The 14,730-nt window shown below is 33.3% G+C and overlaps 1 protein-coding gene across 1 annotated transcript in view; it reads right to left on the bottom strand.

Moving 5' to 3' along the window:
- The window catches only part of LOC106719700 (uncharacterized protein C6orf132 homolog), a 63,408-nt gene extending 49,904 nt beyond the window's left edge, over positions 1-13,504 (bottom strand). The window contains exon 1 of the mRNA XM_045686666.1: positions 13,211-13,504. Within this exon, the coding sequence (XP_045542622.1) occupies positions 13,211-13,325 (115 nt within the window). The 5' untranslated portion in view covers positions 13,326-13,504. The remainder of the gene's footprint in view (positions 1-13,210) is intronic.
- Between the last annotated feature and the right edge of the window lie 1,226 nt (positions 13,505-14,730).

The following is a 14,730-nucleotide window of genomic DNA, read 5'->3' as shown; positions in this document are numbered from 1 at the left end:
TCACTGCATATATGAACACGTAATCGTTACACTTACATTACACATGTGCAACCGTCAGTTTCCACACCTTTACAGAAACATTATAATTATCTTTTTTTTTTTAAATTTCACGAAAGGGTTGACAATATATTTTTACATAGTTAACCTCTATTCAATAGTTCCAAAGGGAACTTTCTAATAGGAAACGTTATAAAAAAAGGTATCGTAATTTAAAAATCGAACGCGATCAATGAAGGATGACGGTTGCAGCTGCGTTCAGGAATTCGTCGAGAAATCGCGCGCTTTTGAATAATTTATTACGGCGCGCGTCAACGTTTGCGTTTTGCCAGTTCAACGCACACAACCGGCGTAGAGGAGATAGAAAATTATAGATTAGTGTCAGAGGTAAAACGTTAAGAAATATGATCTGTATTTAGAGATATCATATATAAATATACATTCTTAAAATATGTCATAACAATCTTAAACAGATTGAAAATATCTTTGCTGTATTTACCGACATCAAACTGACATTGAATAATTAATACACAAGTAAATAATAAATAAGCCCCTTGCCAAAATCAAGGTAAGTTATGACTAATATATTCAAAAATAATAAAAAGACGCAATGGTAACAATTCGCTGCAAATTCCGGTTCCAACGTAAACGAATTACTCACGCAAAGGTAATAATAATACTATGAAAATCTATAATTAAAATAAATATTAAACGCGTAAAAACATGAATAAATCATAAACCAGCTAGCTTATGCAGATTAACATAGTTTTTTTAATTTATAGACAAATGTCGACAGCTCTGTTGACTCGGACCAGACCGGTCGTATGCATAATAATAAAAAAGTTCACGAGAAGTACGCAAGGAATGCAGTCGCACGGGGTGGCCTCTTCGGAGATCAAACTGATAGGCAGACAATGCTACTGCATTCCTAGATAAATAGAGAATACATTCTTAACATTTAAGGGAAATATTCAATGTAAGAAAGCTTTAAATTGACAGTTATATTACGAAAACTTTTATAGGTTATGTTTTTAAACTTTCTGATTGAATAGGTACACTTCATTCAACAATTATGAATGCTGACTTACCTGTATTGTTTGAATTTATTAACAAAACGAGTAATGCATTATGTTAATGTAAAACTTTTTACAAATACAGTGAGTTTTTCACTATCTCTACATGTTTAAGTTATTTATTTTTCTTTAACGTAAAAACAAAATTTCTTTTATGGAAATCATTATTTTATAGTAAGTAAAGAGTTTTGTTTTGCTACATGTGCTAAGAATATTAATAGAAGAATGTTACCAACCGAAGCGGAATCGGCGGGAAGGCATCGAAACACTATGAACATTTACCACTTCACTTATCACAACATTTCCGCACAGCCTACGCCATTTCGAATTTATAAAAAAATTAACTATTCGGCGTTCGATTTTTAAAAATAAACATTTGAATAAAGAACAAGATGCGGGCGTTCAAAGTCATATCATACGAGTCACTAAGTAACTGGTATAGAACTAAAGTGATGTGAATCATTTTCAATCTATTATTATGCGTGGCAAGTGACCGCGTGTCAAGAGCGAGGATATATCTATGTGCGCGTCTACAACGTACTATTATTATTTCTATTAGAATAACTTTGATCGCTACAGCTTGTGTTTTGTACATCGATCATAAACACACACTTTGTAACACGCGGCTGTTTTTTATAAACGCTTAGTTCTACGTCCGTTCTCTAAAGGCATGCGGTATAAATGTACATACGGTTTATAAGGATTTTAACTATACTGTAATATTCCATACAGATAACTTACTTCAGATTTAGTGTCGATACTTTAATGGTTTATATCGCTTCCGATATAAACGGCACCAATAGAAACCATAACAGATTGTCTATATTTTTAATCGATAGCTGATGTTTAGATATTATTTATTTACAACTTACAGGGTTGTGAACGAGGTCTTTCACTTCTCATCCTAAAGTGCGTAAATGAACATTGCGTTTGTGTTATAACATTTTATCTGGAACTTAAGAAAAGTATTCAAGAAGTTACAAAAATATACAATAAATTATACAGTATAATAATAATATTATACAAATTATATATAAACACACATAAAAAGCAATGTAGATAATATACAAAACACACCACGATCAGTAGCCGGTTCATTCAAACTTACGTAACATCTCGTGTATGTCTTAGTGTGCACACTACCCGCTCACTAGACGTATAGTGCCATCCAAACTTTATGGCGCCTCGGAATATCGCACAGAACACAATTATAGGTAACCTAAATAGATAGCTTTTGCACACTTGCTAAACCATCAGTAGGCAGACATGCGCTTGTAGTTAATCACGAGCGACCATAAAGTTTGAATTTTATAATACTTAGAAATACGTATAGACAACATTACGTACTCTACTAGCTGGAGTAAGATACATTCTTGCTCTTAGACGTCATCCTTATAGGAATGCGATTGTAGATAAGTTGCTAACTTGATTTCACTACTATTCACCAAATTCTATGTAAATGAGGACCTTATTACCAGCGATTAAGATCTTAATTTGCTTGGGCGGAGGTAAAGCTTAACGGCGGTATCTTATCTCTTTGATGTTTTGTTCGAAGCTTAACATAAGCTGTAGTGTTTCTACGAATAGTTTCTAATAGCATATCCTTTTAAGCAGTTAACATTGTTCTATGGTTTTAAAATATGTGTTTATAAATTAAATAAATAAATTAAAGATAAGATTGTTTTTGCTATTTTCGCTTGACTGATATTTTTAGACAGATATTTGTGCAGGTATTTGTCACCGCCAAAACCATATGATTCACGGCTCTTAAAAGATATTTAGTAGTAAGTTAAATAAGTAATAATTGTACTCATATCGCTTCCGTCGATCATTTTACTTCTTATCTTAGTAACGACGTAAAATAACATATTAAGTTGAAGCATTGGCAGGTTGTCAATGAAGATATCTTCATGTCTCTCTGCAACTCTGTCGTTATGTAAAGCGCATCTTTAACGCGCGTAAAAACAAGAACATCTCAGTTCCGCGTACCTTCACCAGCTTGCGAGAATATTAAGAAATAAAAAACTATGATATTGTAAAATAAATATCGATATATTCTAGCCGTAATTTTATGGAATTAAGTCGTCGCAATATATGTAGAAATTTTTATTCATTCATTTTTTAAAGTTTGCTTGTTGTATTTGAAATTAATTGTTGCGTTCAAATTACAAACGACAAATATTCTACGTTCACAAATAACCTAAATATTTATTGAATACAAGTTACGAGTTATTTTGATAAATAACAGTGCTTTGATTGATTTACAATATAAATGCAAGCCAACTAATCACATCTACGTGTTTGTACCTGTGGTTTTAGGTTAAGCCAGACTTCATCCATTTACTATGATCACAGCTCGCACTAGATTTTGCCCGAATGACAGGAGGGTTGCATGGGTGTATGACTGTCTCACCATCCTATTATTAAGTGGGTGGTGTCAATCAAGTCACATTCTTCAATTGTCGTTTCTTAAACTCGGTCTAATTCCTGATGTTTTGTTTTATAATCTAATTTTGGCTAAATGGAATTCCACGCTTTATTTATTCGTCTAACGGACGAATAAATAGGTAAAGACTAGATAATTCGTCTTAAAAGACTATTTGTCCATACCTGCTTTTTTCTAACACTTGTATCTTAAAATATGTTGGTAATTTAAAATTTATTTCGTTCTTCGAAAGTAAAAGATAGTTTTATCTAACGTTTCACTTGGATGCAGGTAAAACTGTTATCACAGTGGATGTCGCTTTGGAATGCAAAACGTAGAAAAGATCACGAGCGTTTACCGCTACTAACGAACTTTTTTTTATGTCTTTAGTTTTTAACAAAATAATTTTATCGTGTGAAACTTTCGTGATGAGAATAGAAAATTGTTGGTAGACAAGTGTGTATTATAATATCGTGTTTAATATTACATTTATCAAATATCTTGGTGGCCTAAGGCCATTAGCGCGCTGCGGTGCTCTCCCCCGCATCCCGCTACACCAAAAATTGTGTTTTTCACATCAAAACGCACGAAGTTAAGAGACGCCAAGGAATCTGAAAACAATAGTAACAGGCTTCCACACTATATATTAATGACGTAACCATTCACGGTATAGTTGCGTTAATTTTAGCACATTACATAAATAGTGAGTGTATAAAAATGAAACAGTAACTATTTCCGCATTGCATTTACTTTACAAAACGCTATCTACAATCTTGTGACTACCACAATGTTTTTTTTTGTTTCGATGACGCAATTATTAAAGTAATGAAGGTGCTTTTACGTTGTAAAGATACCGGAAGATTTGAAATCTTACTTTAACAACAGTAATGGACTTTTACTATCTAATAGTTGTCAGATTTTCATCCTAGTCATACTTTCTTTCGTACATTTGAGCTATGTTTAACTATTAACTAGTCAGCATTTAGACTTTAAGTTATTAGTTACCGACGTATCATAGGTAAGTATGTACAAGATAAACGGCAGTGTTATATTTAAATGGTTTCGCGAAGTTACAACCAAGAAATTAGTTTAATGGAGAAAGTCTTTGTCTGTTTGACAACCATTATTTATTATGCAAGCTTTAAATTTAGGTGCCTTACTGAACTTTTAAGTTGTAGACTTTACATTTTCTATATAAAATGTTGTAAATTTTAAAAATACATTCCGAATGACATCATCGCATCAAACCAAAGCTTACCCACCCTCCCACACACAATCGTAAAAGGTATCAACTAAATATAACAACAAACTTCACTTCCATATGAATGAACCCGAATTTCTACATATACCATTTTAAGATATCAAAAATGATCCGCTTGTTAATATTCTTAAATGTTATTCGATCTAACCATACTATTTAGTATTAGTAGTCACGAATTGTGCCCGAAGAGCGTCAAAATCAAGCGACTTGTAATCTGCAGGTCCTGGGTTCGAATACCGCCATGTACCAATGTTCTTACGGTGAAGGTAAACATAGTGAATGCAATACGCGCATATCAACAAAAAGAAATTTTTAAAGATATGTGTGAATTCCCAGGAGAAAAAGGCGGCGACGCGGCTCACCACCCATCACGTTCCGTCTCCCGATTTGGCGAAAAGTTGATTGCGGTGGTTCGTTTGGCCACGCCAAATGGAGGTCCATGATCTCTGCCTACCCCTCTGGATTACAGGCGTGAGTTGAGGTGTGTGTAAATGATTGTTATATCTAAGATTTCTCCTATTAAAAGAAATGACGCCCACATTTTAGTAAGCAGGGCAACAGTGGGAGCTATACACCGCATTCAAACAGTTTAACCTCATCTATAAAGTAGCAGTTTGAGAAGCGCCAGTGAAACTGGTTATACGAGTTCGGTCGACACGCAGACGTAATTTTGTTATTAAAGAAAGTCGAAAACATCACGTTAAAAGAGAAATGCCACTTCTAAAGAATATACTGAAAGCCTACGATGTGTTTACTTTTATGGTAACAAACTTAATACTAGTAGTAGTAAGTGATATCATAATGTCTGGCCTTAAATCTCAGCAGAGATGTAAAATTTAAAAAAAACTGGAATATAATAAGCTCAAAGATGGACATTGTTGTCTCTTAGAGACATTTAAAACCGTATTTACTGACTGTGCGTATGTACTGGCTGATTTGATTTTTTTTTTGCTCTTGAGTGTAGGTACTTAATCGATCCTTCCCTTACTTGTCTATATGATACAATGATGTTATCAAAGATATAAAAATATTATCTTTGTTAATACCAAATAATTAGTTTATTTATATTCATATTAATTGTACAATCGCATAGATAAACAAATGCCATTCACAAACGGTACACAACAGCTGCTGGTATAATAGACGTATAGAAAGGACAACTTGACTGCATTCTGATATCATTAGCATACACAACAAATAAATGACGTCATTAAAAAGGTTGTGGATATTAGGGTTGTGCATAATTTCAAATACAAACAAAAAACAAAAGAATATAAAAATAGGGTTATGCGTACAGTTTAATGAGTGCGATTATATTTGCAAATTTTATGCCAACTTTGGCATTCTGTCTTTCAAATTAAAACCGCACAACTTAATACGAGTCTAATAAATAGCTTTCATATGTCACACGTTTTATTGTCATTGATAATCCTATAACCTACTAGCTGTCGCATGCGACTCCGTCCGCGCGCAGTTAAAAAAATTGGGGGGGGGGGTATGAAAAATAGATGTTGGCCGATTCTCAGACCTACTCAATATGCTCACAAAATTTCATGAGAATCGGTCAAGCCGTTTCGGAGGAGTACGGGAACGAAAACTGTGACACGACAATTTTATATATTAGATATTGTAGCGCCAAGGTTCGATTTATTAACAACAAATAATTACTAGTTCTTAACATAACCGCTAGTCGTTTCGTATTATCCGCTTGGTTCAGTGACTCATTGATGTAATACTGTACAGTATTGTATTATCTGTGGTAATACTAATTGCTTTTTACCGCAAATACCAACCACAAATAGCTATGTCACAAACTGTTTGTAGATAAATATAATCTATAAAAACGATGCTTCTGAAACAGAATTTGGAACTATTTTAAATTGGAAAGTTTATTGCGACATCTTACTAATATTATAAATGCGAAAGTTTAGAACTACTACCATAAATGCGAAAGTTTAAATTGATAAAGGATGGATGTTTGTTACAAGGTATCTCCAAAACGGCAAACGGCTTAGATGTAGAATATAGTCTTGAAGGACACATAGGCTACTAATAAAGTTTTTTTTTATTCCACGCTGACGGATCCCGGGCTATAGCTTGTTCTCTTATAAAAATAAAACGATATTTATTGCAGGGATTTTAAGATAGTAGTAATGAAGAATAATAATAATGCTATACGGCAGTACCGAGACGAATTTGTAATATGTTTTATCTAGGCAGCACTGCCAAGTAGACGTGACCTCTAACACTCTAACAAATTGACCACCCATGATTGTTTTATAATTACCAGCCAACGGTATACAATGTACAAATATCGAAGTATAATTCTATACAAATATCTTTCCGGCTGTTAACTTGGCGAGAATCGGTGCGCAGAACACAATTTTATTTGTATCGGGATGAGGAAAGAGGGTAGCGGTAGGTAATACGCAGTCAACCGCCAAGATATTTGATATTACAAACTTATATTTTATTATCCACGAAGAAGTAAACGATTGTTACTTATTTAAAGGGCCTATAACTAGTCCGATTTATACATATTATGTGAATATCTGCGCAAATTAATTGCGTAGCTAATGTTATATAATTAAAATAAAGGGGAATGTAGAAAGAGAAGAAGCTAAAGGAGATAAGGCCTTTAACTTTTTTCAGTCTAAAAACATTAGTTTAAATTATTTTTGCTATTATAGTCTAACATCACCATGGTGTTACAGAAGCATTTAGTAAAATATAAAAAAAAATAACCACAGCACCTTTGGTAATTTTTAGCACGCAAGCAGTTATCCGATCAGAGGTATTTACTCTCGATTACCTTCACGTATCTTAACGAGGTTCTATTTAGTTGTAATCGACAAATGATTGGACATAAAAAGTTAGCCTTGTATCTAGTGAAATCGTATACTGAAACACGATTTGTAAACAATTAAAATACAGAAGAATAGTAACTAAATAAGTAACGAAACATATGCGGGATAAAGTTTTGGTTTGATTATTTTTTCACTTTTTTACCGTTATAAAAATGCGTATTTTTTTAATCTATGATATTGGTATCCGTAAATTCGTTTACCAAACACAAGATAGAAAAAAAAAAAAAAATAAAGAAAGTATAAAGAAATAAAAAATAAACACACATCCTAATAAGTTTCCGAAAAGCAAAAGTTGATATATTTTTAAAATGTATCCTTATCAAGTAAAATATTATGTTCATTTCTTTAGGACAATAAAAACATTTTTTTTAATTTAAAAAATAATAATTTATGACGAGAACTTTGCATGTAAAGTAACGCTTGACCCGAAAAGCAGGGCTAGAGCAAACGAAAGCCGGTCCCACCTATACAAGGGCCGTTGACAGCCCGTGAGACCTTCACCACTTCAACTGGTTTGTTTTTATCTTTTTAATTTATTCAGTGTTGCCATCATGACTCATTATGATTTAACACACGAAATATAAAGTACAGTCATGCGGACACATAAATTAATGTTTCTGAGAACTTAAGTAGAGAAAATGTCAAATATGGCCGAGTCTAAACAGCTTTTATGATAAAAACTCTCTATAAGTAGATCATTCGATGGACGTAAGTCAAAGCAATGAAGTCGTATACATTCATAAATTAGAATCTACTGCAGTGTACTTAGTGACTATTTAAGGTAGGCAAGTCATCTGCAAACTTTTAAATAATTGCAGATGGGTAGCGGTCACTTCGCAATTCGAGCAACATTAAGTGGCTGTTTGTTCATTTGACACTTATTATTAAAAAAAATATATTGCTATTTTTTACTAGCATTACTATAATGCTTCGTTTCACGTATAGTGGAATAGATAATGACTTACGTGACGTGTATTAGCGGAAACTTTTGAAGTCAACGGACGGACATTTCCATAGTCATTGCTTGAATTAACTTTCTTATACTTTTTGTTTACATATTTCATGTAGAAAGTTAGATATTTTAACAGTTGAATTAAATAAACATCATATAAGAAATATAATTTTACGTGTGAAAGTTAATTTACATGTTTTAAATGTAATATCACATAAAATGGGTTATTGGAGTCCATCATTGCAACAACTAATAATTGAACATATCCAAGAATGAAAAAAAAACATATCCATTATTTACAAGTCAGTTGCACATAGAATTGGAACATCTTTTTTTCAATGAGAAATATGATGACAACGAAAATGTTTTAAACAAGTGTTTTAACAGTGAAAACCCGTCGATATACCGAGTTCTTGTAAGATGTTTTGAAAGTCAGTCAACGGATGCACAAGCGCATTTTATAGTCAATCAACACATCAAAACTTGCGATATGAAAGTTTCTGTCTTGTACGTGAGATTGGTAGTCGGTGAGAACACGGCGATTGCCTCGTGTTAGCTATAAAATTATTGCAGTAAAAGGTTAGTATAGCGATTTTGTTAGCAACCAGTAATTTCTTATCAATTCAAAGTAATACACATTGCATAGGCGAATTTGTATGCACGTTATTAAACATAGTTTTCATTCATAATATAGATTTAAATGCTAAAAATATATGAAGAATCCCTCCTCTTGTCAGGTTTTCTAAATAAAACCAATTATAAAACCAACCAAACTATTCGTTTGCACTAGGTTTTAAAAAAATATTAAGACGAAAAAATTAAAACGAATACTTAATTGGTTTCCGAGACAAAAATCTCTATACAAAACATATCGTCATACATCTCATTTTCTTTGACACAACAATATATTTTAAAAAGGGATTATGACCTCAGTAACCAATGATAACACGTGTAGTTTTCGTGATTTAAAAACACAATTGTAATTATTATGTATTATTTATAGTTAATGTACTATCTATATGTTATCAAAGTATATTTAAAAGAGAAGTCAAGGTTAATATAAAATTATGCATCGAACTTATAGCTCAGAATTCTGCGCACCGATATACTTATCAACACACGATAATTATAATTTTTTATTGTGTAATTGATGTTTTTTTTAAACTAACATTAAACATTACATTACTCTATCATGGCTTATATTGATAAGTTTAGGTCGTTCCTGGTTCCTTATGAATTCCGATAAAGATAAACTTCATATGGCAAACTCTAGTTACGTGACTTAAGGTGGGTTTTTTGCCGAGTTCCACTATTCGTTGTGATTTTGCATAGCAGTCGCGGTCGCGTCAGTGAAAATAGTCTCTTTAACTTAACTCCCCATCAGAACGGTCATATTATTTTTATGTTTGGTTCCACTAAAGATAGTGTCGAAGTTACTGCAATAACTCGTAGCGTGCGACACGGTGCCGGCTTTAATTAATATCGTTACCATGAAATTACAGAAACATTTTAATATACACTGCGATTTGTAATGTCTTAACGGCCGCCCCAGATACTTGGCTTTTTGGTTCTTGTTATGGCCTCGTTTATAGAATTCTCAAAGTAATGTTAGATTGAGACCTAGATTACAAACGTATTTAAATTATTTTGTTATTTAAATATTTTTATATTGCAAACAAAAAATAGCCAAACATTTATCGTATCAACAGACTTCAACAAAAGTCTAATCTTTCAGCTGACAGCATTCTATGTTATCTGCACGAAATCTTTATCAAAATGTCAATCGTAACATATCAAGGTTGTGTCACTATCGGTGAAACAAAACGATCTCGTTTTATTCTCAATGACTCGATTCTGTCATCCATGTCTCACGTAAAACGAAAACATCGGTCCTTAAAAACGATCGAAAACCTCTAAACAATGGTTCAAGTATTTGGATGGCTATTGCGAATCTGAACAATAAAGAGAATGGCAACGATTAAGTTGCTAGATGGTCTCATGTCGTTGATATATTTCTCATGTACTTTTTGTGACACATAATAAAGATACAAGTCACTTAGATAATATGGATTTACGTGGATTTTTCATATTTTTTGTTATCTCGTTAACATTTCAAGAATGTTTACTCCCTTGAAAAATTCCAAAAAAAAAATCGGAATCATATAAAGAATAATAGGTTCATATCACACCTTATAATGTACCTGAACAATATCATAGATTTATACATTCAATGCTTTTTATGTATATTTGTAAAAATGTAAACTGTCTTTGGCTTCCCCCACACATTTGAAAGCCATGTGCAGACAAATAGCAGCTGCAAAGACTGTTAATTTTACATATTACGTGCAAAGCTCAGGGACAGCCTTGAACGCATCTTTTGACGGAGTCCTTTCTAAAGCACATGTCGGCGCGGCGCGCGACCGCCGGATAAGAAGTGACCTTTAGGGCCGGGGACGGGGGAAGGGGGACTAGTTTGACTGCATGCCTCCCCTCACATAAACGTGCAACGGAATTTATAAGGCCCGCGCGACTGCCTTCATATATCTCAGAGTTTCATTCAATTTTGTCTTTGACTTTTTGTTTTAGTCGCACTCATTCTTTGTGTTTTTATACATGTGAGATCAGTGTAATGAGCAAAAATAACCATTTAATTATGTTATATAATTTATTTGTAATTTTTTTTTTACTCGGGCGTCAACCTGACTTGGTAATCTTTATCATATTTCACTAGTCAAGTTATTCTTACTGGAATAAAAGATATAAAACAATTGAAAATCGCGGCAACTACACGTGAAATCTAAATGAAATTATAATAAAAAAAACAACAAACTGCGATAAATTTAAATTTAGAACAGTGTTTTAATTTTGGTATCGAAGTTTGCAATGTTGCAAACATTTCTAGCGTTATTCAAATTGACGCCACTAGACACAAATATTTGTGTAACGTAAAGGTGATAATGCTCCGTCAGCTGCTCGAACTTAGGGTTGCCAGGTGCAATAATGTTAGTAGAAATGTGGTGTACGCGTATTATAAATCTAGCAATTCCATTCTTAGTTTATTCCATACAAATATATATTGTACATTTTTGTACACGTACTATTATTGCCCGTATGGGAGTTTAGTAACGGCAAAATTGAACCTAATTAGGAATTTTATTAAGCTAATTTGATAAAAAAGTAATTGGTACATTTATTAGAATAAACCTTAGTGCTGTTCTGCTGTGACATTGCCCTTTTATTGAATTTCCTTCATTTGGCGTCAGAAATAACCGCCCAAAGAGTACACACTTGTAAGACCTCCTTGTTATTAAAGTATTACTGGCCAGACATGCATCGTTGCATCGAGTTAAGGTTTCAAAGAATAACATTATTAAATTTGAATTGAAAACTTCGTGCATGTGAGTCACAACATGCGCAATCTGAATAATATTGTTTAATTAATGAGACATTAAGAAATATAGTTTTCTCATAAATATTTAAAGTAACAGCTACATAAATAAGCAAGATATTTCATTGTGTATTAAATCGGGCGTTGTAACCTGGCGTATAATACCTACAACTTATACATACGTTGTGAAAAGTTCGAATCTCAGAGCGTTTACACTAATTATTTTTAATTTCAATTCGATGAATTTAACGTATGATCAACCAAATATTGAATTGAGGTGAATTTGAGATAACTACTAAGATTGTAAGCTCGGTAAAAGTGTGCTTGTCTCAATTAAACAGATTTTTCGCAAATAAATTGTAAAATCATAGTGAGTTGTAAATATGCGAATGCTACCAGAAAACAATAAACTACGAAATCATTTTACTAATAAATAATCTAAAACCACGACCAACTAATACCACTTATAATTGAATACTTTCACGGAGCAATTTTCTCTGCGAAATAAGAAATATGCAATAAAAAATGTTGTATTAGAATGAATAATTGTAGTCATTTCCGTTTCACAATCGCACTCTCTATTTCAATTCAAGTTATGTACACTTAGAATATTATTAAAGAACATATTATTTAAATTTTACATGAAATTCGCATGAGTCATTCGTTATAAAAAATTTAAAAAATCAATAGACAGCTGTCGGCAAATGAAATATTACTTTTATACAGTTATGATTTATGTTATTTTACTTCAACTTTATCACTACGACTTTTCCTAGCAAAATTTTTATGTACTTAACATATTTATGTACATGATGTAAAGTATAACTCGAATGTTGTGTTTAATCAAACTATGTTCTAATTGGCAGCTTTATCGAAAAAATAATAAAGTGCAGCTATTGTTCATTTTTTAAATTAGTTTCCAGGCTAACGAAACGATTCTTATCGTACCTTTTTGTTTGTACGATCTACAATAAAAAAAATTACAACATCATGAGCCAAACCCACCTACCGTAACAATAGGGTTTTAATTTCATTTGTGTTAAGTGAGTAAAAAGAAAAAAGTCGTGCCAGAAACAAACATTTTAACACTTAATACAACGAACAAAGCAAACTTGAAAATGTAAATGTTGCACAGGTCTAAAACATAACATAAACGCATTTTCATAGAAACATGCTTTTTGTTACTTCGACTCAATTGTCATAGTTCTTATTCAGAGTTTATCGAACCCTAACTTGCGAAAACTCACCATTTGAACCAAAAAAGTCATCTTTATCCAATAAGTCATGCTGGAAACCATAAGCGGGCAGCCATGCATGCGAACCCGGTGGTTCGGGCCAATCCGATATTCGAACCTCCTCCATATCAACATGAACACAACACTGCACTCCACAAAGAGTTCACATAAACGACACAGGCATGCATAGACTACCTTTCCGTTCGTCCATTAGGCTGTCATTTAGGACGATAACGGTCGTTGTGTTTGCGTCGCGGCAGACGGCAGGTGTACCTGACACTGTCGAGACACGCGCACACGGCGGGGAGCGGCGGCTGACTGGCGTGGCGGACGATGGCGCGCGCGCCGCGATCTCTCCAACTCACTCAATCGTTTTAATCTAAATTCAAAATGTTTGAAAACCCGAAAATTGTAAGAAAATGTACTAGAGTACTTAAACGTTCATCTACGTACAATATAAGTAAGGGCTTTTCCCTTCAGCGATCAGGTACGGTACGGTATTTATGTGAATTTATAGGAGTACCCTCAATGGTATAACCATTCACTATTTTATGCGATGGATATTAGCGTCTAACCTGTTTATTAATTTTAATACATAAAGGTTTCTTTCAATATTTAATTTTTGGTCACTAAATCTTTCGTCAACTGAACAACTCAAACTGAAAACTCATAATCCTCTTTTGTGCATTTTAAAACTTAATACTTTTAAGAATTAATTGGATAATCTTATCTGTGGCTAAAACATGTTAACAAAATGTGTCTGGCTCTAAGCTCGGGATTAAAGTAGGTACGTAGGCGTCATGACAAAGTAATTTATTCTAAGGTAAGTCATGAACGTAATCAGCGCTGTGGAACGGACAGAAAAAAATGGCGGACACCGTCGCGGGTTTACTTTTGCCTTCTGCGCGTCTGACGGAACTCGAGCCGGCGATTAAGAAACTAGATTTGCGGCCGCGAACCTGTTGCGCTCGTGTCTTGACTCCGACGCATTTGGTAACAACAATCATGAGTATGTTGGTCCATTTAAAAAAAAATAAATGAGCAATAAAAACTTTTTAGACGCGATGTTCTCTTAACCAACTGTTTAATCAACCTCCTGAACTTTTTTATGTAAAAATCAATCGTGAGAGGAGAGATTTTTGTTCCTAATCACTTAGATTAGGAATAACCGTAAATAAGATTAATTGAATAAAAGACGAAGCATAAAATATTTTTTCTTTTTCAGGAAGAAAACGAGAAGAGAGGTAGTACAATTAATTCTAGTGTACTTAAGTTAACTGACACTGCTAGTGTCTCACGCTATCATCGCCAGGGAGATTGTTCAAAGATTTCTTCTCACGGAAAGGATTAGCTCAATTTATTGGGGTTGAGACATTTATTCAACTAAAGTTGCATATTACTCACGACTAACGAATTAAAGAACATCAAGTGAGAAAGTTACACAATCAAACAACGGATGATAGTTTTACTTGCAATGATGAATAGAATGCACACTATAATTAGAAAAAAACACGCAAAGCTCTAATAAAGTC

The sequence above is a fragment of the Papilio machaon genome, chromosome 3 (genome assembly GCF_912999745.1).
Source record: "Papilio machaon chromosome 3, ilPapMach1.1, whole genome shotgun sequence".
Lineage (NCBI taxonomy): Eukaryota > Metazoa > Arthropoda > Insecta > Lepidoptera > Papilionidae > Papilio > Papilio machaon.
This window is presented reverse-complemented; position numbering and strand designations above follow the sequence as displayed.